Below are 26,802 nucleotides of genomic sequence, written 5' to 3'. Positions count from 1 at the left end.
AAAATCATTCAAGAAATCAAATGTTTGAATAAATACTATTGATACGTGTTAAAGTGTGAATGGTACTGTGTAGGGGTGTGTGTGTGTGTGTGTGTGTGTGTGTGTGTGTGTGTGTGTGTGTGTGTGTGTGTGTGTGTGTGTGTGTGTGTGTGGCGTGAGTTTATCAGAGCCATGGGTGAGTCCTGAGCTGTTTCACGGTAGAACGCTGATCGGGGTCTACGTTCAAACTTGTCCGTAAGAAATCCTGGCAATCTGGAGAGAAAGAAGGAGAAGAAAGGTGAGGGCGACGTCCATCACAGTGTGAACTAAAATGAACAGATTTGTGTCTGCCGACATGTTTCTGTATGTTTTTCTTACTTTCGGAGAGCTCGTTGCTGATGCTCAGCTTGTTTGTATAGAACTCGAAGGTATCGAATTCTGCACCGCTGTGGAGCGTCTCAAACAGCACCGCTCCCCTCTGAAACACTGTGGTGGGTCCGGCTCTGTAAATACCAGAGGAGCTTTGTTTCAATGTAAAGTCACAGATGGGTGAGTTAGGAGTAAAGCCACACATCTTACCGAAGAAGTCGCGGTAACAGGCTCCTCTCTTGACCAAGCACCTCACCCCAAAGTCAACGAGGCGAACTCGTGGGACGTCCAAGCTGGTCTCGATCCAGATGTTTTCCGGCTTTATGTCTCGGTGGAAGATGACTCTGAGCCTTCCACTCAGCACTTATTGTATTCATACTAGTTTGTTGCACTTCTTGTTTTTGTTTGTTTCTGCACTGTAATTTGGCTCTGAGTTATGCTCTGCTTCATGCTCTTAGATGCTTTAGAAAAGGAGATGTACTTATGACTTCTGGTGACTAGTAGTTCTCTTGAATGTTGAATGCACTTATTGTAAGTCGCTTTGGATAAAAGCGTCTGCTAAATGACAGTAATGTAATGTAATGTGTTTGTTCTCAAGATCAATTGATCTTGAACTCTAGAGTCAAAAGCCGACATTGCGGTCACTGCTACTCTGCTAGTTATCGTTAGCATTTTCTCTATCATCATTGGATTTAGCTAACTGTCTCATTTAGTTATGTGGAATGGCAAACAAACATTTCATGATATTCAATTAAATTGATATGTTTAATTCATAGGTTAACGGGGAAGAGTGTATGTCAATTGAGCTTTAGCTAAGGCTAGCCGTGTCAATCTCACCTGCAGCTTTCACTCGATATAGCTGTCTGGACCTTTGTATGTGACAGAGTTGTTGCAAATTTTACATGCTGTTTTCATGTATATTATTATTTTTTATATGGTAAAATGTTGAGTGAGTGTAAGTTCCTGTGTCTGGCTATCTAGCTAGCTAGCTAGCCAGCTACCTAGCTAGCTAGCTAGCTAGCTGCTACATAGATACATAGATAGATATTCCATATACACTGCTGTACAGCATTCTTCTTTTATTTAGAAAAAAACATTTTAAATACATGTCATTACCAGCTTTTGGCAAAACAGTCAAATACATGGTGTTGGAGATTCAAAATTCAAACATTTAGCTGAATGGAAGGCAACACGGAACATTTAGAATCATTAGCTGTAAACCGAGTTAAAAGTACACAGAAACGTTCCCTCACATCTACATTGTCGAATAACAGCGAATCCTTATGAGTTACGATGTGGACCATAGAGCAATTCTTTCTGCTCAGATTTAGGTGCTTTTCCTGAATTGTGTTTGTGACGCTGTGACAAGCTGCCGATAGCGGCTAGCGAGCCAATTAACAGTGGGGTCACATGTTCAAGCCCCAGAACAGCCATGTTCCCTGCTTTCGCTCTGGATGAGTCCGTCAGCTAAATGTCTAAAACATAACTGTACAGGACAAATATGAAAAGGACAATGGCACACGTAGCACAATAACAAAATCGGTTTGTTTCTGCAGGGCACTGAGGCTAACCAAGTTTCAATTGTCAGCAATATTCTTAGTTATCAAAAAAAATGCACACATAAAAACAAAAGCTGACATCCTCTGCATCGTAATAAGTCCTTTGCTCATGTTATGTATAGTCAATAACACAAACTTGGACGAAACGGCAAAGAATCTGTATGTTAAACCATCCGAGGAATGCAAATAATACAGAGGAAGGTTACACATACAGGTGTATAGAACACGTCACGTCTTTATGTTTGGTTCAACCAAAGCAATACAATGCATCGTCCCCTCAACAGGCAGCTGTAGCATACAATTAGTCAAATACCTTCACTCAGCTTTTTCGTCTAGGCTACAAAATCATTAGCTATAAAACTGCCGACAAACCCTTTTTAAATAGTTTCTTCTAAATGTTCGTTAGCTTAAAAAAAACAAGGTTGTCTATTTAAAAAAAATAAAAAATCTTTCTTCAAAATACAGCTGTCCTACATCCTGTCTACAAAGCAGGGAACCAACCATTGTAATACTGACTTAGTTGATGGACTCTTCAGTCCCTCTTTATTATAGATAAATAATAATTAATAAATAACAAGATTAAAAGCCTTCAGCCGTGCTAGTGGGCGCTGTGATGATGCATTTTAGGCTGGTCTCCTAAAAATTGCCTTCCCATTCAATGGAACTGCATTGTCGATAAAGTTTCGAGGGAATGCAGAAAATTGCAGAAACGTATGATGCCGACATTTTATTCTGGGGCTGTGAGCTAAACGCTAATGTCAGATCGCTAACGCGCCGATCATTAGTTAGCTACATTGTTCAGCGTGTTTGCCATCTTAGTATATTCGTGAAAGCACGGCCTGATTAGATGATGAAATATTTCATTGGATAATCAGAAAGCTGTGAACTAACGTGCCGCTGGAGGACAAGTCGGAGGATCAGCTGTGTCAGGCTGGCTTCTTCCTCTGGGCACCACGACTGTCTGGACCCAAGTTGTGGAATGATTGACCAACATCGCTAGCATGGCTAAAAAAAAACGGCAGTAAATTACAAGGAGAAAACTGCAGCTACCACATATAGGCAACAAACTTGGCGAGTCCATGGTAACAAGGATTTAGGTTATAAAAGGAATTACGGGTAAGTTCAGAGTCATTCCTGTGCTCCAGTAGGGCTTCTCCCAGTTGCCAGCACTTGGGAGAGCAGCAGTGGAGGGCTGTTAAAAACTGAAATGACTCACGCGTTTCCTCCACATGTCTCCACTCTGTTATACTCGACAAAGAGACTTACGTTGAAGGAGCCGCTTCGTTTTGTTCTTCACATCTACCATTTCCTCCCAACTGCATCTTATTTAAGTAACTCTTCAATGCAACGTGGAATTAGTCAACACTAAATGGGAAAAAGAAGGAATGAAAAGGCGAATCAGTACCACTACAACGACCACACTCTTTGGCACAGGGACAATACTTTGAGTTTTCCTGCTGTCCATACGGAGTGTGTGGAGACCCTGGTGAGGGTCATGTAGCAGGAAGAACATATGGATGAGGAGATCAGGCCACTGTGTATTCAAGCCACTGTGGGGGGAGAGGGGGGGGTCAGAGATTTTAAGAAAAACAAAAAAACTAGTCAAATCATTTTGAGAAAAGTGCGGTAGAATTATGAAAATAAAGTTCTAATTTATGCAGGAAAAAAAAATATTGTAGGGCTGTAATATTCTGAGAAAAAGATTAAATATTTCAAGAATCGAGTATTTCTACATAAAAAAGGAATACCTTATACATAAAATCTATTGTATGTATTGTAATTTTCCATTAAAAAAAGGTTTAAGATACAAGAATACAATTGTACTTCTTAAAAAGGAGAAAAGTTGTAAGATTAGAATTATGTAATGATATTTCAAGAACAAAGACATTTTAACTGTGGTAGTGAACAGGTCAGTCAGCTTTAACACGTGGATGGGTGAATTCATTACCGTGCTTATTGGAAGGATAATGAAACACAACCTGCGAGTCCATGACTGGATGTGTTTTGAAGCACATTCTACATTAAACCTTTTTAACGTAAAATTATGACCGTTGTCGAAATCTGTTTTGACTTTTTCCTCGCGCGACGTTATTGCCGTCATAGCTCCACAGAGACGGAGCGCAGGTCGTTTACACTGGAGTTTGAGAATAGTAAGAAAAGAGCACTTCAATGTGGAGACACTTAATAAAAAGGCTCAATGGGAATATGCCCATACGGCTACGACACTGCACACTTACAATAAACACAGACATGTATCATGTCTAAATACACAAAACACCACAATGTGTGCTTTTAGTGCAAAAGCAGGTCGGGGAGGATTTGTTATGATGATTTCTAACCTTTTCATCTGTCCTTTCCCCAAGTGTCCGGTTAGTTCATTTCTTCCTGACTCTCTCTTTTTACTTCATTTGTACTCCTTCTCCTATGTTTTCCCCATTCTCCACCCACCTCACATCCACCCCTGCACATCTCATCCCCCCCCCCCCTCTAGGATCCAGCCTCCTGTTCCTGTCCCAGGGCCTCCAACAGGAGTCCCATGGGCGTCCTCTTCAGGCCGATGCTCTCCAGCTTGTTCTCCAGTTTGTTCTTCAGGCTGCGCAGCCTCACCGACGCGTGGACCAGAACCACTGGACACAAGAGGGGGTGAGGGGTTCATTACGACAGACACAGGTCACTCGCATCACCATCATCTCTCAGAGTCTCCGTTTCCCTCAGAAGAACCAGGTTCATGTTAGAAATGTCTTCTACGTAAATGAAAACTGGGCTGATGAACGTTCAGTTCATGCTTTGGTGTGGTATGTACAGTGCTGTGAAAAAGTATTTGCCCCCTTCCTGGTTTCTTATTTTTTTGCATATTCGTCACTCTTAAATGTTTCAGATCATCAAACAAATTTTAATATTAGACAAAGATAACCCGAGTAAATACAAAATGCAGTTTTTAAATGATGATTTCATTTATTAAGGGAGAAAAGCTATCCAAACCTACTTGGCCCTATGTGAAAAAGTAATTGCCCCCCCTTGATAAATCATGAATGAACTGTGATTTTTTGGAAAGCTGAGTTCAATTTCACTAGCCACACCCAGGCCTGATTACTGCCAGACCTGTTGAATCAAGAAATCACTTAAATAGAACCTGTCTGACAAAGTGAAGTCGGCTAAAAGATCTCAAAAAGCAACACATCATGCCTCCATCTAAAGAAATTCAAGAACAGATGAGAAACAAAGTAACTGACATGAATCAGTCTGGAAAGACCCCAGAACAACATCTAAAGAACTGCAGGCCTCAGTCTCCTCAGTTGAGATCAGTGTTCATGACTCAACAGTAAGAAACAGACTGGGCACAAATAGCATCATGGGAGAGTTCCAAGGCGAAAGCCACTGCTGAGCAAAAAGAACACAAAGGCTTGTCTCACATTTGCCAAAAAACATCTTGATGATCCCCGAGACTTTTTGGCAAATATTCTGTGGACTGACGAGACAAAAGTTGAACTTTTTGGAAGGTGTGCGTCCCGTTACATCTGGAGTAAAACTGACACAGCATGTCATAAAAACAACATCATACCAACAGTCACACATGGTGGTGGTAGTGTGATGGTCTGGGGCTGCTTTGCACCTTCAGGACCTGGACGACTTTCCATAATTGATGGAACCATGAATACTGCTCTCTACCAGAACATCCTGAAGGAGAATGTCGAGCCATCAGTTCGTGACCTCAAGCTCAAGCGCACTTTGGTTATGCAGCAGGACAATGATCCGAAACACACCAGCAAGTCCACCTCTGAATGGCTCAAAAAAAGCAAAAAGAATGTTCTGGAGTGGCCTAGTCAAAGTCTGGACTTAAATCTGATTGAGATGCTGTGGCGTGACCTTCAACAAGCTGTTTATGCTCAAAAACCATCCAATGTGGCTGAATTAAAACAATTCTGCAAATAACAGTGGGCCAAAATTCTTCCACAGCGATGTGAAAGACTCATTGTCAGTTATCGCAAACACTGGATTGCAATTGTTGCCGCCAAGGGTGACAAAACCAGTTATCAGGTCTAGGGGGCAATTACTTTTTCACATAGGGCCAAGTCGGTTTGGATAGCTTTTCTCCCTTAATAAATTAAATCATCATTTAAAAACTGCATTTTGTATTTACTCGGGTTATCTTTGTCTAATATTAACATTAGTTTGATGATCTGAAACATTTAAGTGTGACAAATATGCAAAACAATAAGAAACCAGGAAGGGGGCAAATACTTTTTCACAGCACTGTATGTAACGTATTCATGCATTCATGCACGTGTGTGTTCCTGTCTTACTCAGTATAGGGAAGGCAATCCCAAACAGGAACACGGCCACGCCTCCCAGCACCGACACGAAGAGGTAACTGGCCAAGAGAATGGCCAACACGGCGATCGTGGGGTGGTTTCTACGGAACCGGCGAATGGGAGCTTGGTTCTCGGCGACCCAGACGAAGCCCAGGAACAACAAGGTGACCACCGTCGCCCCGACGAGCAACTGGAAGGGCTGGAAGTACCTGAGAGAAAGGACAGATTGTTGTGGACGGGAAGGGGTGCTGGGCGAGTTTCCATATCGTTTCTCACTGTCAACAAATCCCACATGACACTGAAACACTACGGACACGCTTGAGTCTGGCCAAGTGGTAGAGAATGTAAACAATGATAAATAATAAGCGTCCATTCAGAGTCATTTTAGCCTCTAAGATTAGCTTTAGCGCTGATTTTGAACTTGCTATTAAAGCTAACGCTACCCCTCTACGTGACTTTCACTGTCCATTTATTTACCCTGGCTTTGAAGCTTCCTTCCTCCTCCACACGCCTCTGAATATCTGATTCCAACATGAGATCATGGAACTAGTTTTTGTACACTGGTAATTTTAGTGTCAGCTTTCCCCCCCCCCCATCTAGCGAGAAAACAGTTTTGCCAATGCAACGAGCCAATGAGAGTTCATCGGTCCCCGAGTCCCGAGACTCAAGTGAGAAGTAGACTCATTTTCTCATAGACTTCTACACAATCAGACTTCTTTTTGTAACCGGAGGAGTCGCCCCCCTGATGGTACAGAACGCAAGTTTTAAGACACTTCCTCATTGGCTTCAATGGCGGAGGTTAGGCCGCCGCCTGGTCAGAACCAACGAGCTTGGGCCAGACGGACCAACAACGTTGCTCAAGGCTGCGTCTGAAATCCATCGATCACTACAGTCCAACCCTGCAGTATATACACAGTACACTAACTTATAAGCCTCACCCGTACCAGCTGCAACATGAATGCATCAATAATTATGATACAATAATATATATATATATATATATATATATATATATATATATATATATATATATATATAAATAATTCTGGAAAAGGGCCGTTCTGCATAATGACTACTTTTACTTTAGGTTCTTTAAGTATATTTAGATGTTAGTACTTTTACTTTGGTACACATTTGAAAGACTATTTCCCTTTGGAGAGCATGACATGGGAATATTAGCATAATTAGCATTAGCTTAAGGCTGCTGTGGCCTTACGTCTGTTCTCTTATCTGTTAAAGTCTGTGTCACGTTGGAGGAGAACGTCAAACACACACTGTGCGTCCACAGTGTTCACTACAGGCGTACAGCGCGTTCGTTACGAGAGACAGAGAGGGTAAGGTGGGGGGGGAGAGGGGTGACCACGTCAGAAGAATGAAACGTACCCCACCACGAGCAGGAGGCCCAGCGCCGACACCAGGTAGTTGCTCTGGTAGTACAGCAGGTTGTTGATGATGCGGTTGTTCCAGCGGTCCAGGTCGCGCACATCGGGCGCGGCGAACCGGGCCGAGCTCAGGAGAAAATCATCCAGGCTCCGGAGGGGTGGCGGCTGCACGCCTGCCATCTTTTCCTGAGCGGTAATAAACTCAATTTCCCAGAATGCGCGGCGGGGTAAAAGGGGGGCGTGAGCGAGGTGGGACGCGGTTCCGCAGTCATGGGGGAAATATTTACTGAAATATTTGCACCATTATTACTTGATTATCTATTACTAATTCACAGTCTGACACGTAAATAAAAACCCTAAATAAATAAAAGAATATATAAATAAATAGATTAATTAATAAACGAAGAGAACAATACATACTACTATTACTACTACTGCTACAACCACTGATAATAATAATAATAATAATAATAAAATAAATAAATAATAATAATTCATTAATTAAATAAAATTAATATTGAATAATCCATATAATTAACAATACAATTATTTATTTATTTATTTATTTTTTTAATTATAATAAATACCACCTGTAATTAAGGGGAAATGTTTTTCAATTGTGAGAGTAATTACTCAAACCTAATTATAAACGATACATTTAGGATTGACAGCAGGCCATCTCAGAGAGTCACTCAGTATATCAGGGCTTTCTGATGTGGAATTTCAAAATTAAAGCTCTCTAAATATGTAATATGTGAGCTATGTCGTGTTTCACTCCAGAATGATAGCAGACCACCTCAGAGTGTAACCCATACAGTATCAACGCATCCCAATGGGAATTGAATGCCTCATAATATGGCCATGCATCATATCTGTAAGCATAATAGGGGCTCAATGAGAGAATGCGGTGTTTGGATTGTTAAAAAAAGAAAAGAAAAGGAAAAGCAGGCAAATATTTCAACAAATTGATTGTGTCTGAATCTTTTAATCTCAAATAGTTGATAAGATTGAAACACACAAATCCATCTGTCAAGGAGTACGCATATAAGTGATATGTTTAAGCAAACTATATAATTTGGTAACCATCATTGTTAGTCTCCAGTCTCAAGTGCAGCGTGAGAAGTTAAAAGAACCAATATAAGAACCATTTTTTTTCTCTTTGTCAGGTCCAAATCAACCGAACGACTGGTGTGGAAGTGATGTAAAGGTCAGTTTGTTGCTGGCCATTCTAATTTCACATATCTTGCAGGTCGCCTCAACTTCATGGGAATACAGTTAATAGCTAAGTACCCCCAAATGTGCCTTTTGAGCAAAGGCTCCAGACTGCTTTACTGAGGAACTAAACTCTTGAACCTCTGTTTTATAGATCTTTCAACGAATCAACTTTAAACGTTGTCCTGATCTCCTAGTTTGGGAATCTTAAAGCGTGACACAAAGCTTCAGAGAGTGGTGGACACTAATCTAATCTGAGATTACAGGGGTATCCCTGCACACCATGGTCAGAAAGACCCACCAATCTGACCCAGGTAATCCCTGATTGACCCAACAATGCCCCTCTGGTCAGCTCTAACGCCCTCCTGTTGTGACCTGGAGGTAAATTGAGCCCCAGAGTGGTGTACGAGTGCTGGTTCCAGCGTCACCATCAATGTGTATTGTAGAGTCATCTTCTGCACTGCATAACCTTAATCCAACTTTACTGCACCATCATCATCATCATCATCATCATCATATATAATAACATTATACCGAAGACCTAACCCAAACAGTGCAGGGCAGGGATACCATTAGTTGTTACTCAGCACCCCCTCTTTCTACTGAATGCGTTGTATGTCTGTTTCTTACTTAAAAAACAGCTGATAGAGGAGACAGCAACATGCTAGTATTAGCATTTGGTGTTGGGAATAAGTTATCAGTACCTTCAAATGAATGAACATTGTGTACAGTTCATGCTACACGTGCATGCTGAGACCCAAAACCTGCCAAGAGAGTCTTTGCTCACTACTATCCATGTCTTCAATCTCAACCACAAGGCTTATGTTATTATTTTTTAAAAACAAACAAACACAACCCCGCTCAAACAGGACGAAATATCGCATTTGTCTATTTTTTGAAGCGGATTAATACATGCCAATGAGCATTTATGGCGGCCGTATGGGATCATAATGTGACTCGCTGATATTTTTAAATTTTTGTAATTGAACAATAATGATAAGCTACAACCGGTTTGGCTCCACAGGTGTTAATTGTTTGTCTACAAAGAGTGAATATAAATCTAAAATACAGAATATCACAGCCTCGTGCTTCAGTGTAACATCACGGACACACGGTGTGCTGTATAGACGGCCTCCGAATGGAGCCCAACAACTTTTATTGTGAAAGGCCACAGAGCGATGGGGAGGGAGGAAAAAGCAGTCGGGAACGCGCGCTGTGCTGTACACTCGTGCTCCTGTGGGTTTATCCGGTTGGCTGCTGCGGGTGACGGGATCGCGCCCGGGCGGCTCCGTAAAAAAAAAAGAAAAAAAAAAAAAAGCGGTGATCTCGGTGTGACAGCTCAGAGCTGTCCACGTCAACACACCGAGCGAGGACGGCGACGGCGATGGACTACGCGACTCTGGTGAGCTTCTCCGCCGTTCAACTGTAGTTTCGGGGTCCAGAGGGGTTCAGGTTCTTGTGTATCATTATCTTTTCTGTACTGCTTTTATTAACGCACGGGGCCATTTGTTGCATTATGGCAGTTTTCGGAGGTGAGAGAGAGAGAGAGAGAGAGAGAGAGAGAGAGAGAGAGAGAGAGAGAGAGAGAGAGAGAGAGAGAGAGAGGGGAGGGGAGGGGTGGAGGGGGGAGAGGCTGCAGGTCGTTCATAAATCAGGAATGGGTTTGATTCATTCTTTAAATACACGAACGCGATCATGTCATGCGATCGCGGACGCGCACAGGCCTGATCTGATCCCAGTAGTGGTTCACGTGCAGACAGCGCGTCTAAAAGACAGTTTCTTCTTCTTCTTCTTCTTCTTCTTCTTCTTCTTCTTCTTCTTCTTCTTCTTCTTCTTCTTCTTCTTCTTCTTCTACGCGTGTAAAAATAGTCTGCTACAGGGGATTGTCTGCGCTGGTTTCGGTGCGACAACTTATAGTCGAGTGTTAACTTAACCCAGTAACAACAGACCGGCTGAGCCAGTCAGCTGTTATCCACTTATCCACGCAGAGTCCAGCGCGGAGCGCAACAGGGCACAACTACGAGCCACAAGACTACAGTCCGTAGAGACACACAGTCAAGTGTTGCACGAGGGGGGCGGGGGGCGATTCGCGTGGCAGTGTGTGTGTGTGTGTGTGTGTGTGTGTGTGTGTGTGGCGTGTAGTTAAAAGCGCGTGTGTGTGTGTGTTTAAAAGTCTTGTGTGGAGCGCTATGTGCACAGATTGGTTGACGTGTAGAGCAGAGTAGGTGCCACGTCCACCGTTCTCTCTCTCTCTCTCTCTCTCTCTCTCTCTCTCTCTCTCTCTCTCTCTCTCTCTCTCTCTCTCCCTCGCGCCGTTGGCCTTGCGCACTATTTATTCAGTACTCGTGCTGGAAAGTAATTAAATACATTTACTCAAGTACTGTAAAGTATTTTTACTCGAGTACCTGCTTGTGTATTTTACATGAAGGCTGTGAAACATATCCTCATCTTAGAAATATGAGGAACTATTACATGTCAACATATGAGTAATAATACTCATTTAACACGTCATCTGCATAATGATTATTATTATCACATTATGAGCTATAAAACACATTCTCCTCTGTTTTTATACAGTAGCTCTTTTGACCACTTACAAATATTCCATTAAAAGTACAATTTTTAAAATGGTCAAAGGAGTACGTCAGCAGTTTAGCATTGCACGTCCATAAAGTTGAGAGACAGGTTTTATATATTTTCTTAAATGGTCAAAACACCCAGTAATGTAGACTTTCTGTTCGTGGTTTCTAATGCCGCCGCGTTCAGGTCAAAGTTGGAGGTCGTGATTTACAATTTACAACTTCCGAACTCCCAAGTGTTCCAGGTGCCAATGGCGAAACACGGCCACCGTGACAAACTGATGGTTTACTATTTTACAGTTTACGCTTCAATTGTGTGACGTCTGACAACTGCTTCTTCGTGAGGTCGATGGATTTCCCCCGAGTTTACAAGTAGGAACTGCGACTGAGTGGCGTTCCATTGTGCTTTTTGTAGTAGGAGGCCGGACATTTTCGAGTTCCGAGTTGTCTGGAACGTCTTCTACTTTCTGATCAATTTTCAAACAGATCACAGATCAGTGTGTTGTCCAGTTAAAAAATGTGCCACTACTGACAAAAAGTAGTGTAGTAGGGTTAGGGTTAAAGGAAATTTAAAAAAGGAAAGGGACCAAAAAAAAGCTTGGAGGATTAATAAAATAAAATGGAATAAATGAAAAAGTGATAAAATAGAGGAAAACCACTACTACACTACTGTAGCGATGTGGAACATAAATGTGACTTGCAGTTCATCGTCATGAGCAATATCATCATCGACCAATGTTCATTTTAAAGACTTTATTCTCCCATCACTTATCATCTCCCAATTCATAAATCACGTACATTACATAGAAAAGATGGCAAAAGTAACGGTCAAACTGAACTTGATTTGGAGTTGATCCAGATGTGAGGATTCTACGGGTTTTCACGTTTGTTAGCAACAATAAGGCTGCATTCATGTGCTGGTGGGAAAATCAGCAATCTGTGTTGTCCAAGTCATCTGGTACAAAGCGTCGTATTCATTTGCAGTTATTCTGAGAAAATCCACAGGAAATCAAACAGAAAAAACTGTTGAGTCATCACCTACATTGTGATGTCTGTCTGGTAAATCTACAGCTAGCTAGTAGTTGGTTAGCTTAGCTTAGCACAAAGACTGGAAGCGGGGGAAACGGCTAGCCTGGCTCTGTCCAAAGGTAAGTAAACCCACCTACCAACATTTCTAAAGCTCACCAATTAATGTTGTTTGTTCAATCTGTCCCCGTTTCCAGTCTTTGTGCTAAACAAAGCTTATTTGCTGCTAGCTCGAGCTACATATTTAATATTCAGGTAGAAGAAGGGTAATCTCTATAAATGGATATCTGCATATGAAATGCAATATCTGTAAGCAACAGGACAAGCTTTTGGTATCGGAAGCATTCTGGTTTCCGTTTGTAGTCCGAGTAGTATTGAACAATTGCGTTTTGATTTTAGCTTTTTTGTTAATCTCTACGAACGGATGTCCGCATATGAATGCAGACAAACAGTCCGGTTGTAGACGTCGTGGCTCAACCTAACTCTATTCTCGCATCTCAAGTTGCTAATTGGACTACAATGAGCGGCGCACGGAAGAGGAAGTCATGGCCAGGATAGCCGCTGGCTACATTAGAACCACCGAATTATCGGTCGTTGTCCCCAGAGGCTAAACCGCCGTCAGACCGTTAGCCGATGGGTTACGACACTCTTCTCATCAAAATGAAGGGAAATAAGTGTATTCAAATGTCAAACTATTCTTTGAAGACATTCCTGCTTTCTCTCCATTCACTCTGGAAGAATAATGCATCTTGCTGTTTTGTGCCGTTTAGCAAGCAGGTGGAAGCAAAAAATGTCTGACAATCTTTTTAATTGCATCGTGTAATATGCTTTTATGGAGACTATTGTTAGAGAAGCTGACATGAAACCGGTCACAGCTACTGTCACTTATTCTGGATCACAGCAAAATACGTAGAAAATGTCCTGCTATTATGTCATGTCCATAATGTGGTAAACATCAAAAAGTAAATCAAATTTGCAGTCAGGACAACTGCCAAGTCCAAATTGCCAGAAGCTTTGATGTTGTTCTTTTTGCCAACAGATGTCTAAATTGGTCTTCTGGTTTTGTCTGAATCCGTGACCCACTTATAAACATGCACTCCAGAGAAAATCATTATGGTTTTTTTTTTGTTTTTGTTTAGGCATTTAGCTGGCCATGTTGATCCAGAGAGACTACGTTTGTCAAATAGGCTTTTATCCTTTTACATTTAACCCTCTTTACTCAGTCTCACTTTGCAGATTTCTAATTTTCACAGCTATTTCCAACTATGTGACACTTACAGTATGATGTTGCATGGCTATGTTAGCCATCGAGGTGTGTTCATCATCTTATGTAAAGAGCTGCTCCCCTGGGGACAGGGCAGGACCAGGGATCAGCAGCCGGTTGCACCAGTGCTTTGGAAGTTTGAACTTAGTCTAGTTATAAAGTACAGACAGTGTTAACTAAATTAAAACATGTTGCATTACGCTAGTAAGGATTAGACCTAAATGCTACGTGTGAGTATTGAACAACTGAGAAAACTAGCGTGCTATTATACAAGACATTTAAGGTGAAGAGTAAAACAGGTTCTATGGAATATGGTCGACCTCACACGTGATCAAAAAGTTATTTAATGCTGTTAAAAGTTACAGTAGATGAGTTTCTATTTTCATAACGTCCAGCCGTGGTTCTCGGCCGGAGGGCGGCGGGAGTAGGAGGTGCCAGTGAAATGCCAGCATGGCAGGATTGATTATTAACATAACTTTTGTTTCATTACAAGAAAAGGTTCCGGGTACCTTTTTAAGGTAGGCTTATGCCGATGGGTGATCGCTTCATATGCCGATGACTGATGATTGTCTTTTTTTCTACAAAGATATTAAGGCAGTTTCAACTTATTATCATTATAAAAAAATTATCTATCTGAGCCATACCATGCATGTAGAGATGTTTCTGGCGTTTAAGACGTTTGTCTTAGTGTCAAAGAAAAACGTAATATCTTGACTTTGGGTTTTATTAATGACGGAGTTTTGAAATAATCAAATCTTTAAGCTTTCTGCAAGCGTTACAGTTACAGTTACGTGAATAAACAGGAGTGGGAACATTTTTATTTAATGTTTAACAGCCTCATGTTCTGTTTAACATTATTATCGTCTCATTAATTTCACAATCCAAATCACATCCATAATGTTACCTGCTCTTATGGAACGCAGAGCAGAGTTTTGGTGAAGCAGGCCTATGGACATGTGTCGGCTCCAATGATTTGAAATGTATTCGTCACTCGTGCTGATTAACGAGGCTCAGCGGGCGGCCAGAAATATCTCTACATGCATGGTATGGCTCAGATAGATTATTGTTTTTATAATAATAGTAAGAAAAAAACAATCGTCAGTCATCGGCATACAATCCGATCGCCCATCGGCACAAGCCTACCTTAAAGGTACTCGGTCTTTTTCTTGTAAACAAACACAAGTTATGTTAATAATCAGTTTGTCATCGTTTGAATCCTTGAGGCCTGACAAACCTTTGGAGTGCATTTCTGTCCTCATACTGAAAAATGTTTGCGAAGCTGATTTTTGTGTGTGTCATATCATGCATTGTTCACATCCATGTTTGCTACTTTGTCTTCTTCTTCACTACCTTTTTTTACTGCCCGTTGCGTCCACCAACCGTGGGTCAGCCTGAAAGCGCGCCCTCTTGTGTGTGAGAGCAAGAGAAACAGGTGAAAACATGTGTATGTGTGTATAACGGCCGCATAAAAATGGCCGTTGCTCCGACCGTCCTGCTACGTTGATTTTAATTCTTTTTATATGGAGGTTCATTAGTGAAGATTATCTTGCTGAAGTATCAAGCCACAGAGCTTATTTTCTGCAATAATCCCCCAAAAATCCCATTGGCTTTTTGTCGAGGGAACCAGTGCTATGCCAACTTCTGGGTTGGCCCTACAAAAATATGTCATTCTTCTATGCTCCTGTCTTGCAAAAATCTCACACCTGTTGTACCGAGGGAATAATGAAGAATACTATTAAGCCAGTCAGTCACAAGAGATTTCAAGTTTCATCAAAAGTTGATTGACCATTGAATAATAGCTCCCATTAGCGGGGGAACACTAGAATTTTTAGCCACCAAGTGGTGCAGCTCAGGGGTTGGACATGTTGGTTAGTCGTCTCAAAGATTCATGAAGACTTTAGTGTTTATCTGACTTTTCATCTACCGCCATCATCAGGCCAAAATGTATCCAATAGTTGGGTTACGACCAAATATCTGCAGAACGAATCTGATCAGCCTCAGCTGTAAACTGTGTTTAGCACCAATTAGCAAATGTTAGCATTCTAACATGCTATGACAGGAACTATGGCAAAGATTACACCCACTAAACTTCATCACGTCAGCATTGTCATTGTGAGCATGTTAGCATGCTGACGTTGGCATTTAGCTCAAAGAACTGTCGCGAAGTGAAGCCTAAAAAAGTAAGAAGAGATTTTATACCCACGTAAACACAGTTCAGCCGTTGTCAGACCAGTATATTGCCTGAATCAAAAGGTGGTTGATACAAATATGCTTTCGTCCTCATCCTCGTCCTCATTCTCCCGTAACCATGGTAAGCTGGGAAAATTGTACGGTGGATGTTGTGTGAGATTCCTGGTCTAAGTTCTGTGATACACTCTGACTGTGATTCTATGCTAGTCAGTGCATAACAGAACTTTGTCTCGGGTCTGAAAACTCTTCCTTCGGATGGACGGATGAGTGAGCAGGATAACCGGCAATGTCTTTTGGCATGTCCACATCTGGAAAAGAAAGAATGAAACAAAACTGGATGACGAAACAAAACCACGAAAGTCTGCAGGTTGAACAGACGGATGTAGGAACTGGTTGGACTGGGTGGCTCTTGTGTGTACAGGGTGTTGCTGGACAAGCAGGCTTTATCTGGATGATAAGGGTTGTGATACAACACACTGGTCAGATGCTTTTACTGTTGCTGTGGCATTTTGGAGTCGACCTCTCCCAATCCTAGAAGTCTTCCTGATGCGACTCGGCAAACCTGAAATATTAAAGATGTTCCTCTCCGTTTATTGTTGCAGGAACCCTCCCTCTACACAGTGAAAGCTGTTTTCATTTTGGACAATGATGGCAACAGACTTCTGTCAAAGGTATGAGGGTAAAGGACACGTTAACCCTTCACTGCTGACCGTCCTGACAAGACAAAGCACACGCTTTCATTCAAATTTGATGCCACGATACCAATAAGAATACATTACAGTAGTAATGCTGCAGCATCTCCTGTGAGATATAGTTGCTGAGTGTAAGTCAAAGTTAGAATAGTTTAGTTTCTATTTTATTTTTCGACTTTTCAATTTCATTATAGCTTAGCTTTCGTTAGATCTCAGGGTGCATTTGCTTGTTTTAGTTTAGTTTAAATTTTACAGTAATGTTATGTTTTTTATATATTTAGTTTTTTTTTGTTAGGGCTGGGTATAAAGTCTCCGAAGTATGGAGCGACTTATAACGATGTGTTATAAGTCGCAAATCTTTTGATTTGGGGAATCCACTTTGGAAGTCTTTTCATGACCACACTCAGGACGATGTTGACATCAGAGCACAGCTACAATATTTAAGTCATCTTCTTGTTATTTTATTCTACAAGGTCAGGCATTCATTGTGAAGCATATACTGCCTTTTCTATTTCAGCAGACATATATTAGAGCTAAAAATGAAACCTGAAATTAATTTCCGTTCATTAGATCATATGTTCAGTCGACTTTTTTCTTTTTAACCAGATGATTTTAGTTTTTTCTTAAAGGATATTGTTTTTATACTTTTTGTAGTTTACGATAATAACCCCGGTGTAAATATATTAAATAGCTATTGCTGAAAAAAATGTATTATAAATTAACTAAAACTAAAACGTCCCAAAGCTCTGTTACGGTGCCTCCTTACACTGCGAGTTATCAACCCGTCCTTACGGTATCCGCTCCTCCACGTTTAGCCAAGTATGGAGTGAAGCCCAGCAGCCTCAGTGCCGGCGTCCATTCACTGTCCGATGCGTGTGTCTCGTTTCAGTTCTACGACCCCGAGCTCTACCCCTCCATGAAGGAACAGAAGAACTTTGAGAAGAACGTCTTCAACAAGACGCACAAAGCAGACAGTAGGTTCCTCACACACGTCTCCGATGTCACCTGTTGCTCGTTCTTCACTTGTACGTGAGCTTAAAGCCTTTTTTTAATGGCAGCCATCGTGCCAAACCATGCTACAGTACTTTGTTAGTGTGAACCTTGAAAATCAAAATCTTTTTTTTAACTCCGTGGAACACAATTTTTGCAGAATAAGTTTGATTCATTCCAGGGTTCACACAGCTGATACCCGAGTCTCTGCCCCAGGCCTCCTTATCAGCCACCCAGTATATTCCTCCTTTTGTTCTAAACTCCTCCTTCATTCCTCCTTTTCTCCTTTCTCCCTTCTCCCATGTCATGCTATATCCCCACTCCTTCCCTCCCGCCTCATCCTCCCTTTTGTCTTTGTCCTGCTCTTCCCTTCCTTAAAGCATCCTTTCACCCGTCTCTCTCACCCTTCCTCATTCCACACCTTCTACTCACTTTCCCTTTTCTTCTTTTTCCTTCCCTTCTTTTCCTTCATCGCTCTCTCAGGTTGATTTCTTTTTGTTGTTATCTCCTATCCTATCGTCTCCTTCCTTCACCTCCCTCCTTGCCTTTCTTCTGTCCCTTCTCTCTTTGTCTCCTCCTCCCTTTCTCCTTCCTCATTCCGTTCTCCTTGTGCCATTCATCCCTTCCCCTATCACTTTCTTTATCCTTTCTCTCTTTTCTGCTCATTTGCTTCCTCATCTTTTTTTCGCTACTCTTCTATCAATCTTTGTCATTTTGTATTGGCTGTTCTATTAAAGCTACTTTTGAATTGGACTAAAATAAAGTCATTGTGTGAATAAAAGAGAAATGAACCCACCCCTCTCTCCGTCTTGTCTCTGTAGATGAGATAGCCTTCGTGGAGGGGATGACCGTCGTCTATAAGAGCAGTATAGACCTCTTCTTCTATGTGGTGGGAAGTGCTCAGGAGAACGAGGTAATAACGGCTCAGTCATTTCTCTGCTTTTAAAGCAAACTTTACTTTAAATCTGGAGGTAACCGTGTACTTGTTGGGGACTATATTCTCAGCGGCGGATGAATACATTTGCTGCAGCCGGACGGTGTATGTATCACCAGCCGTATCCTTTAGTTCATGAATTTGAATAATATCATTTTATAGATTAGAACACTCCTTAAAATTGACCAGATTCATGAAATCCCTCCCCCCTCCTCACACACACACACACACACACACACACACACACACACACACACACACACACTTTAAGAACTATTAAATTGAGGGGTATGTACTTTGTCATTTTGTAATATTAAGGGGTTTTTAGGAGTAAAAAAAAAAGACATCCATGGTCCACGCAGAAGAAAGCTAGGGTTGGTAGTCTTCAAACCTTCTTATTATTTTATAATATCTTTCGAAATTCTCATTACATCCTGACAGCAATCAATAGATGTGTGAGTACCAAACATCTGCCCCATTCACACCAGTCATTTTGACGTGTCATTGCAGGTATGAACACAGGTGCAATTCTTAACATGCATTATGGCCCCGTTCCATTTAGGTGGGCCAGGGCCCTAGGTATTGTGCATGCTATCCTATTGGAATGGGAACACTATGGTCTACCATGCTATGACATGTCAAAATGGCTGCTGTGAATAGGGCCTAAAGCCTTGTTTCGTTTCGGCCCATTATGATCCCATTTTTGGGGGAGTGGTTTCGGAGGGGAGGCCTGAAAGGACAGGCTGCAGCGTAGCCAGATGGGCGATGTTAAACTATCATACCAGAGGCTTATCACAACGCTGAAGGGCTTCTGACTTTGGAGAAGAGTTGGCAACACTGAGCCGGGATTTTTTTTAATTGGACGATTTCTTTTTAAATCTAGATAGTCTTGCCAGTTTTCGCAAGATTAGCTTTCAATATATGAACATATTTGAATTCCTTAATTCATTTCCCACAAAGGGTAAAGAGGGGTTAACCAATTAAATACCTGAATACTGAGTAATATTTCAGACTCCTATCGTAAACTACAGCTTTTGAAATGAAGTGGTTAGGTGTCGCCTTTTAAAATTCATGGACAAATGCCATCTTTATGCATAACAATAACCGTAAAAATATAACCGTAACAAAGTCCTTGATTTAGATGGAGCTGCTTAGTTCATCTTCGGGGGTAAATTAAGGATTAATTAAGGGGATTTTAAGAGATTGTTGTTTTACAGTGTGGAGATCTGAAGGTATAAACTTAAATGGTGCATGTATGAGCTCATAGGCAATCAAAAGGCTGCTTGTGGTTCATAAAGGTAGAGTTATCCCAGTAAGTATTTATTGATGAGTATTTTTCTGATGCTAAATACAGCTCAAGAAGAAAAAAGGTCAGGCTTTTCTAGACACTACAAAAACGTAGCTAAATCCAGTGTACTAGCATGTTAGCCGCCAAAACCTAAAACATGTCAGTGTGGTATGGCCAAAAGAATCTAATATGTATAAAAACAATGCTAATGCAGTGTGTATGCAGATAACATGCCACGTCAAACTTGTGTCATTTGTAGCCTGTTTTCTTTTGCCCCCAAGTGACCATAAAAACCATCTTCAAAATAAAGTTCCATGTCTCTTTTTCTCTCTCTAGCTGATGCTGGTGTCGGTACTGAGCTGCCTGTTTGAGTCCCTCAGTCAGATCCTCAGGTATGTACTCTCACTGAGTCGTAAAATAATAAGTTACGTTAGCGAAAGCAAATTATTCTCACTAATGGTATTTTACATCTAAAAAAAACATTGAAAAGAAATTCAATATCTTGCTCTCCTGATGTCGGACAGCCTCAGCTATGTGACATTTTTCACTGACTTTTCTCCGTGCACGTGCACTAAGCATTCTCGTCATGTACCCTCATCATCATCATCATCATCATCATCGGTGCTAATGGTAATCCACACAAACCCATCCCTCCACCAGAGCCTCTGACGGGGACAATGAGTCTCCTTGTTTGAATTTAAAATACAGCAGTGTGTGTTTTTAATCTGAAAGGGAACTGTGCTTTAATTAAAAAAATGAAAGCTGAACGACACAATGACACACAGTCCTCATTCTTAGATGTTTACTGAACACTTCGGAAAGCACAGAGATTAGTTTGCAAAGCCGTGCGTGCGCTTGTGCGTTGACACATGTTGCACACCAGGATGCCTCGTTGTCGAATGCGACATTATCAGCCAAACGGCGGCGGATGCGGTTGCTATGGGAACCGTTGCAGCAGTAATGCAGAGTGTGAGCAACGGAGACGTTGAGAGATTATATTATTATACAGTATGAAGGATAATGGGCTGTTCTAAGCCATACAAAATGTAAATGTCCAGAACCTAGTGTTGCAGTTTAGAGTCAGTGAAGCTGTTGAATAGTAAATGTTCTCCCTGATGGTCTGTTCATAGCGTTTCATTTTTAGGAAATGCGTGTTGTTGTCTCCTATTCAAATTTTGGCTCTACATTTTGATCAATATTTAGCCCAACATGATGTGATATTAAAGGAACAGTGGACATTTTGAGAAGAGTGACATTAGAAGAGTCATTTGTGTTTGGCATGGAGGCGGAGCCAGAAGGCGGTTAGCCTAGCTTAGCATAAAGACTGGTAGCATCTGCTTGTTTAGTATAGACGTCAACAGAAATGGAAACTTGTGGTATATTTGTGGTTTTACAGGGAAGTTACGAGTTGGATCTATTTTCAGCTCTCTTTGTTTTGAACTGATGAAGATATAAGCTAACGTCAGGAAGTAACAAAAGGTCACTTCTTTCCTAGAAGTAGCGACAGTCATAAAATAACTACATGGAGTAAACCGTCAGTAAACTTCGCTAAATTGTCAACGCTTCTGGTGCCCATTGCCTTCTCATTAAAATGCATTTATTGTGAGCATGCAGGAGGTGGTCACTGAATTAACATTAGCTTACTGCTACTGATAAACGGCACATAACGGAAAACTTTAATGTGTGTTGAAATTGAATTGGGATTGGTGACATTTGGCCAATGCCAGGCAGCCAGCGGAGAGGCTGCACAGAAGTAGGTGGAAGGATAAACTATTGTTCTTCCAGAAGTACATCCACCAAATCCTGCTAAAACCCTCAAGCTGTCATGTTTACATTTGTAAAACAAGAGTTGTAGGTGTTTCTCTGACTTTCGGAGTCAGGCTAACCGTCTTTTCATGGGATTCGAAAGAAGAAAGTGAATAACCGCATTGTTCCGCAACTGTTCCTTTTTAATTACAACGTAGTGACCAAGTGAAATTGCCACAGTACTATGGACTGGATTGATTGTCTTTTTTTTTTTTTTTGCAGGAAAAATGTGGAGCGGAGGTGTTTACTGGACAACATGGAGGGAGTGTTCCTGATCGTGGACGAAATCATCGATGGAGGGTAAGAAAGAAATATATGTCTACAGCTGATCAACCGATTTCACTTTGAGTCAATTAACAGGCTAGTTCACATATTTTTTTTCCTTGTGTTGAATCATCTGTCATTTTCACGAGAAATGTTTAGTCTATAGAACTTAGAAAGTAATCCCAGAAACACTCCCTGACCTACGTGTGCTGTTGTCGTCCTGATGTGTTTTTTTGTCTTCTTTTATGCCGTCGCCAGGGTGATTCTAGAGAGCGACCCCCAGCAGGTCCTACAGAAGGTCAACTACAGGGTAAGACGACTGTCAGTCATTCCCGACGACCAATCACAGCAATTTGTTTATTGATTTGAATCACTGGAAAGTCAAATGGAAAACCAATGTTATGCTCCGAAGCAGCTGTTTGGCCTGTTCATACTGTAGCCTCCCACAGCTCTCCTCGTCAGCTTCTTGCCCACTCTTACCCGCTTTACCTTTCTTTCTCTCCTTCTCCCTGTCTCTCTTCTTCCGATTGGTGTCAGCTAATGTCGGAGCCAGCCTATGGCTTCGTCCTGTTTGATTACATCACCGGTAACGTAGAGGGACAAACAGACAAGAGCCAGCTGCTGTAGGCAGACAGACAGAGGTGGTGAGAGAGAGATGAAGAGAAGGATTGTGAGGTAGAGAGAGAGCGAATGAATGAATGAATGAATGAATGAATGATTGAATGAGAGTGAGATAGTCAGTGAAGGGACGGATGAGGGATGGGCGAGACAGATGAGGTAAATGCATGGTGATAGAGCATGCTGACTAACAGAAAAACAGCATTTCTCTACGTTTGGAAACTCTGTCCTGCTGGTGGCGCTAGAGGAAAAGTAAGAGGATCACAAAATCTATTTACTGTATCCTCTGGGGACCACAATTGTCTGTGGAAAAAATGTCATGGCACTCCACCCGATAGTTGTCCAGGCATTTCATACATTAAGCAGCATTACTTTTACCAACCTTATAAGTTCAGGAGTGTTACCTAGATATGCTAATGTTGTTAGCAAACCAACGTTAACGTTAATTGAAGTGACTTTTTTTCCTGCTGTGCTAATGTTAGCAAAATAACCTTGTTAGCAAACTAATAATGTTAGCACAGCTAGCTAACATTAGCCTCCCTATAAGGTTAGTACAAGTTATTTGCTGCTTAAAGTTATGTATGCTAGCACAGCTAGCTAACATTGGCATACTCATGAAGTTAGTACAAGTTATTTAAGTAAAACTGTGTGGCATGAACGAGATACAGTTATACAAATACACGCTCAGTATGCTACTTTATGTATTAACAATAAGCGCACGTGATTTTCCACCATGGGTACCGTGGTCCTGGAGCTCTGCAGCTGGGCGCCATTGGAGGACAGATCAACACTGCCGGCCCTAGAGCCACTAGCATGGCTATTAATGCTAATATGAGCTGTGATTGGCTGAGTTTTGAATGTCACTTATATACAGTCTGTAATGGTATTTCCACAGATCCAATGATGTTTGCAGTGCTCTCTTTTGTGTTTGTGTGTATCAAGTGGTTTGCATGACTTTTGCATTTTTCACTTATAAACACACTGATGTCATTTTGTCTTACAGGCGGATGAAAACCCATTGTCTGAACAAAGCGTGGCACAGGTAACACACACATGTACATGTACATGACACTGCACATGTACACACATGCATATCACACACACACACACACACACACACACACGTACAGAGAGACACATTTTGAAGACAGCAATACATTACGCAATCCCTTTTGTATTCACTTTTTCTCCAAGAGTTAGATAAGAAGATTGATATCACCTCAATGTTTGTACGGTAAATATGAAGCTACAACCAGCGACCAGCAGTTAGCATAGCTTAGCGCTAACACTGGAAATTGATGGAAACAGCTAGCCCTGTTCTTTCCAACATTTTGCTTCCAAGCACTTCTAAAGTTCCACTTTGTTTCAACCATACAATGTATATAATACATTGTATATAAGAAGTGGACGTAGTCATCATGACGTCACCCATTGGTTGGTGGACTGCCGTTTAATAAATCAAGAGAGAAGTAGAGTCATTTTCTCATAGACTTCTATATAATCAGACTTCTTTTTGCAACCATAGATTTAAGACACTTCAGCATTGGCTTCACTTGGGCAGAAGCGCGGGTTTCTGCCTGGTTTTAACTGTACTAAACCCAAGTGTTAAAGTGACACGATGTGTGTGAATCGTGACTTGAAATCTCTAGGTACGGCAATTTTGATTTTACCTTTAGACACAGCCAGTCTGTGTGCTAAGCTAAGCTTCACATTTACCACACAAACATGAGAGCGGTGTCAATCTTCTCAATTCACTCCTGGCAAGGAAGCAGGTTAACCCAAATGGTGGGAACTATTCTTTCATCCTGTATCTGGGTCGGATGGGTTCGTGTCGGGTCTCATGACCACCACCTGTGTGAGGAGGTCGCGTGGACGAACTGAGGAATCAAATAACAAACTTCACATTTCACAGAAATATATACTTCGGGTGCTTTCACACCTCACCTGTTTGGTTTCAGTTCTTTGAGCTGATGGGAAAGCTTTTAAAAGACCCCTGGTTCAGACCAAACAACTGAACCAAGACGGCACAAAATGAACCGAACTACAGGCGTGAAGGCACCCTTACAGATAACTCCTACAGACCCACATTTCTGCATGTTTACCTCCTCTCTGCTGCTCTCTGAGTACCATCAGCTAATAGTATATTAGATGGCAGGTAGCGTTCTCTGACACAATGATTGCTAGCAGTTTGACATCCGTCTGCATGCTAACGCTTTAGCTCACCACGCACGTCACTGTGGAGCAGCAGCAGCAGCTAGCTTTGCTTCAGCTCCAAAGCACCGGGCAGCACTAATGAGGCTCAACTGTGAATGGATGAAGGGGTTGATGGATACGCGGATCAACAACAACCTCTAGAGCACTGTTGCTCTTTAAGTGCTGGACTTGTGTCAAACTGCATCGCTGATCAGTGAACCCTCCTGCCACTATTATTTCAACAGCATGCTCTAAGCTTCTCTTTATCTCTTGCTTGAACCCTGACAGCACATAACAGAGAAGCTGGCGCTGACCACTAACGTAAGTCTCTACTAACACTACACTCCACCGCTCATTATACCATAGGATCATAAAAGGCCCTACTGGAGCGCTCCACTGCCAACCAGACTACTAACCAGATGCAAATGGCAGTAGAACTAATGTGACTGCATTTCCCAGGATCCCACACTGAATGTTATCTGAGCTCCATGTGCCCCCTTGCTGTTAGAATGAGGAAGTACAACCTCAGTGCTAGAATGAAGGTTGAGGGCTTCAGGGCGACACAACCGGTGGAAACCAATGTTGATCATGGAAAATTAATTTTGGGAAAATTGCCATAAATGTACATCCACATGAGGCTTCACAATTATATTTCAACACGGTATGAGTTTTTAATACATAATTCCAGTCAACATTTCACAAAATAAATTACAATAATACCTATTTTAATAATGTATTATTTAGAAATATTTTAATATTTTATTAAACCAGTATATTACAGCTCTTATCGCTGTTCACGTTCAACATGGAGGAGCTCCTCACAGTTGGCTCAGTTGTCTGAATGTGTGCTCAGTCTGACATCTAGTGGGTGAACAGTGGTACTGCAACACTATACACGTTCTCAAAGGTTTAAACAGACATCTGAACATATTTGTATCATAAACAAATGTGTATTACGTTCGTTTGTTGGAGGTATTTGTATTGTTTGCTGTGTGCTACATCATGCTACATGATGTCTTTTTGGTTCTGTCTCTGTGTTCCCCAGGTTCTGCAGTCGGCCAAGGAGCAGATCAAATGGTCCATACTGAAATGACTCGGACCAGACACCTACACAAAGCTTTTTTTTTTGTTATTTTTATAGGAGAAGGCTTAAGGGAACGTTGATACGAGCCTGACAGGCTGCTTCATGTAGCAGTTAACCAGCCAGTAATCGGCTTACCTTTCTTGTGTGATGGCATTTTTGTTACATTGTGTGTGAGACATGTAATTAACTTATTTGGTTTGGGATGTTGGCTCTTATTCTCATGCAGGTTTGATGTTCAAAAGGCCAAATGACATCAGGGAGCCGAGGGAGATGTGGAGACTCGGGTCTCAAGTTTATTAAGCACAAGAATACTGGGGCAGGATCTACTCAAAACACAATTTATTTGGGATGTATTTCAGCTGTTTTGCATATTGCTGATGTGTACAATTTACACTGTTTAGACGCATTACACACTTAAAAACAAACAAAAAAGTTACATAAAATGTTACATATGCTAATCATTTTTTTTAATCAATCTCAAGGATAATCTGGACGATAAGAATAGGCACAGATTATCATATAAACCACACACACACACACACACACACACACACACACACACACACACACACACACACACACACACACACACACACACCCACCCCTGCACTGTATTTCTCAGTTTAATTAAGTTTATTGTTTGGACTGTGCTCCTTAAGTGACACTTAAAGCTAATTTTGAAAGAATGTAATGACACTAAACAAACGTTGGCAGCGTGTGTGTGTGTGTGAGAGGGAATGTGTTACTGTTGCACTGTCGGTAAAAAAACACCAACATGTTTTTCTTTTCAGTGGAATTCTCTCATGAAGTTAAATTAATATTTGTACATATAATTCATCGTAAAGGGACCTTGAAGATTATAAAAATAGATTATACAGAATAATGTCTATTTTCTGAGACTTAAAAATGTTAATAGATATTAAATATTTTCTTAGTTGAGAAGAAGAAAAAAAAAGCCAAAGACATTTTGTTACATTTTGTCTGATGTAGTTTTGTCTGTCCACTATTTGTGAGATTGATAATTCATTTAATGAAGAATAAAAGAATAATGTATTCTTTA

At 41.3% G+C, this 26,802-nt stretch overlaps 2 protein-coding genes across 4 annotated transcripts; one reads left to right on the top strand and one right to left on the bottom strand.

Annotated features, from left to right (window-relative positions):
* Window positions 1–1,412: 1,412 nt before the first annotated feature.
* praf2 (PRA1 domain family, member 2) lies at window positions 1,413–7,783 on the bottom strand. The gene is made up of 3 exons (XM_068731463.1): window positions 7,604–7,783; window positions 6,212–6,429; window positions 1,413–4,534 (listed from the first exon to the last, which is right to left on the bottom strand). Exons 1-3 carry the CDS (start codon window positions 7,780–7,782, stop codon window positions 4,395–4,397), a joined length of 537 nt encoding a protein of 178 aa, XP_068587564.1. The 5' UTR covers window position 7,783; the 3' UTR covers window positions 1,413–4,394.
* On the top strand, window positions 7,579–26,802 carry copz2 (COPI coat complex subunit zeta 2). Of its 3 annotated transcripts, XM_068731459.1 has the most exons (11): window positions 7,579–7,638; window positions 8,769–8,809; window positions 16,476–16,544; window positions 17,455–17,539; window positions 18,377–18,468; window positions 20,114–20,169; window positions 21,806–21,883; window positions 22,106–22,157; window positions 23,469–23,507; window positions 24,947–24,979; window positions 25,704–26,802. In XM_068731459.1, the coding sequence occupies exons 1-11, from the start codon at window positions 7,593–7,595 to the stop codon at window positions 25,749–25,751; spliced, it is 639 nt and encodes a 212-aa protein (XP_068587560.1). In that variant the 5' UTR covers window positions 7,579–7,592; the 3' UTR covers window positions 25,752–26,802. The 3 variants fall into 3 exon arrangements, with proteins under 3 accessions (XP_068587560.1, XP_068587561.1, XP_068587562.1); XM_068731460.1 differs by lacking the exon at window positions 24,947–24,979; XM_068731461.1 differs by lacking the exons at window positions 7,579–7,638; window positions 8,769–8,809 and adding an exon at window positions 10,099–10,216.

Source organism: Cebidichthys violaceus, unplaced genomic scaffold (assembly GCF_023349555.1).
Source record: "Cebidichthys violaceus isolate CVI_PGR_0920_01 unplaced genomic scaffold, fCebVio1.0.p SCAF_52, whole genome shotgun sequence".
NCBI classification, from domain to species: domain Eukaryota; kingdom Metazoa; phylum Chordata; class Actinopteri; order Perciformes; family Stichaeidae; genus Cebidichthys; species Cebidichthys violaceus.
This window is presented reverse-complemented; position numbering and strand designations above follow the sequence as displayed.

Excerpts from the sequence above, each read along its gene's own strand:
- copz2 (XM_068731459.1), top strand. The coding sequence starts at position 7,593 with ATGAAACGTACCCCACCACGAGCAGGAGGCCCAGCGCCGACACCAG. Across the intron at positions 20,170-21,805 it reads TCCCTCAGTCAGATCCTCAG|GAAAAATGTGGAGCGGAGGT; the intron begins GTATGTACTCTC and ends TTTTTTTTGCAG. Across the intron at positions 22,158-23,468 it reads TACAGAAGGTCAACTACAGG|GCGGATGAAAACCCATTGTC; the intron begins GTAAGACGACTG and ends TTTGTCTTACAG.
- praf2 (XM_068731463.1), bottom strand. The coding sequence starts at position 7,782 with ATGGCAGGCGTGCAGCCGCCACCCCTCCGGAGCCTGGATGATTTTCTC. Across the intron at positions 6,430-7,603 it reads GGCCTCCTGCTCGTGGTGGG|GTACTTCCAGCCCTTCCAGT; the intron begins GTACGTTTCATT and ends CCTTTCTCTCAG. Across the intron at positions 4,535-6,211 it reads GATTGCCTTCCCTATACTGA|TGGTTCTGGTCCACGCGTCG; the intron begins GTAAGACAGGAA and ends TCTTGTGTCCAG.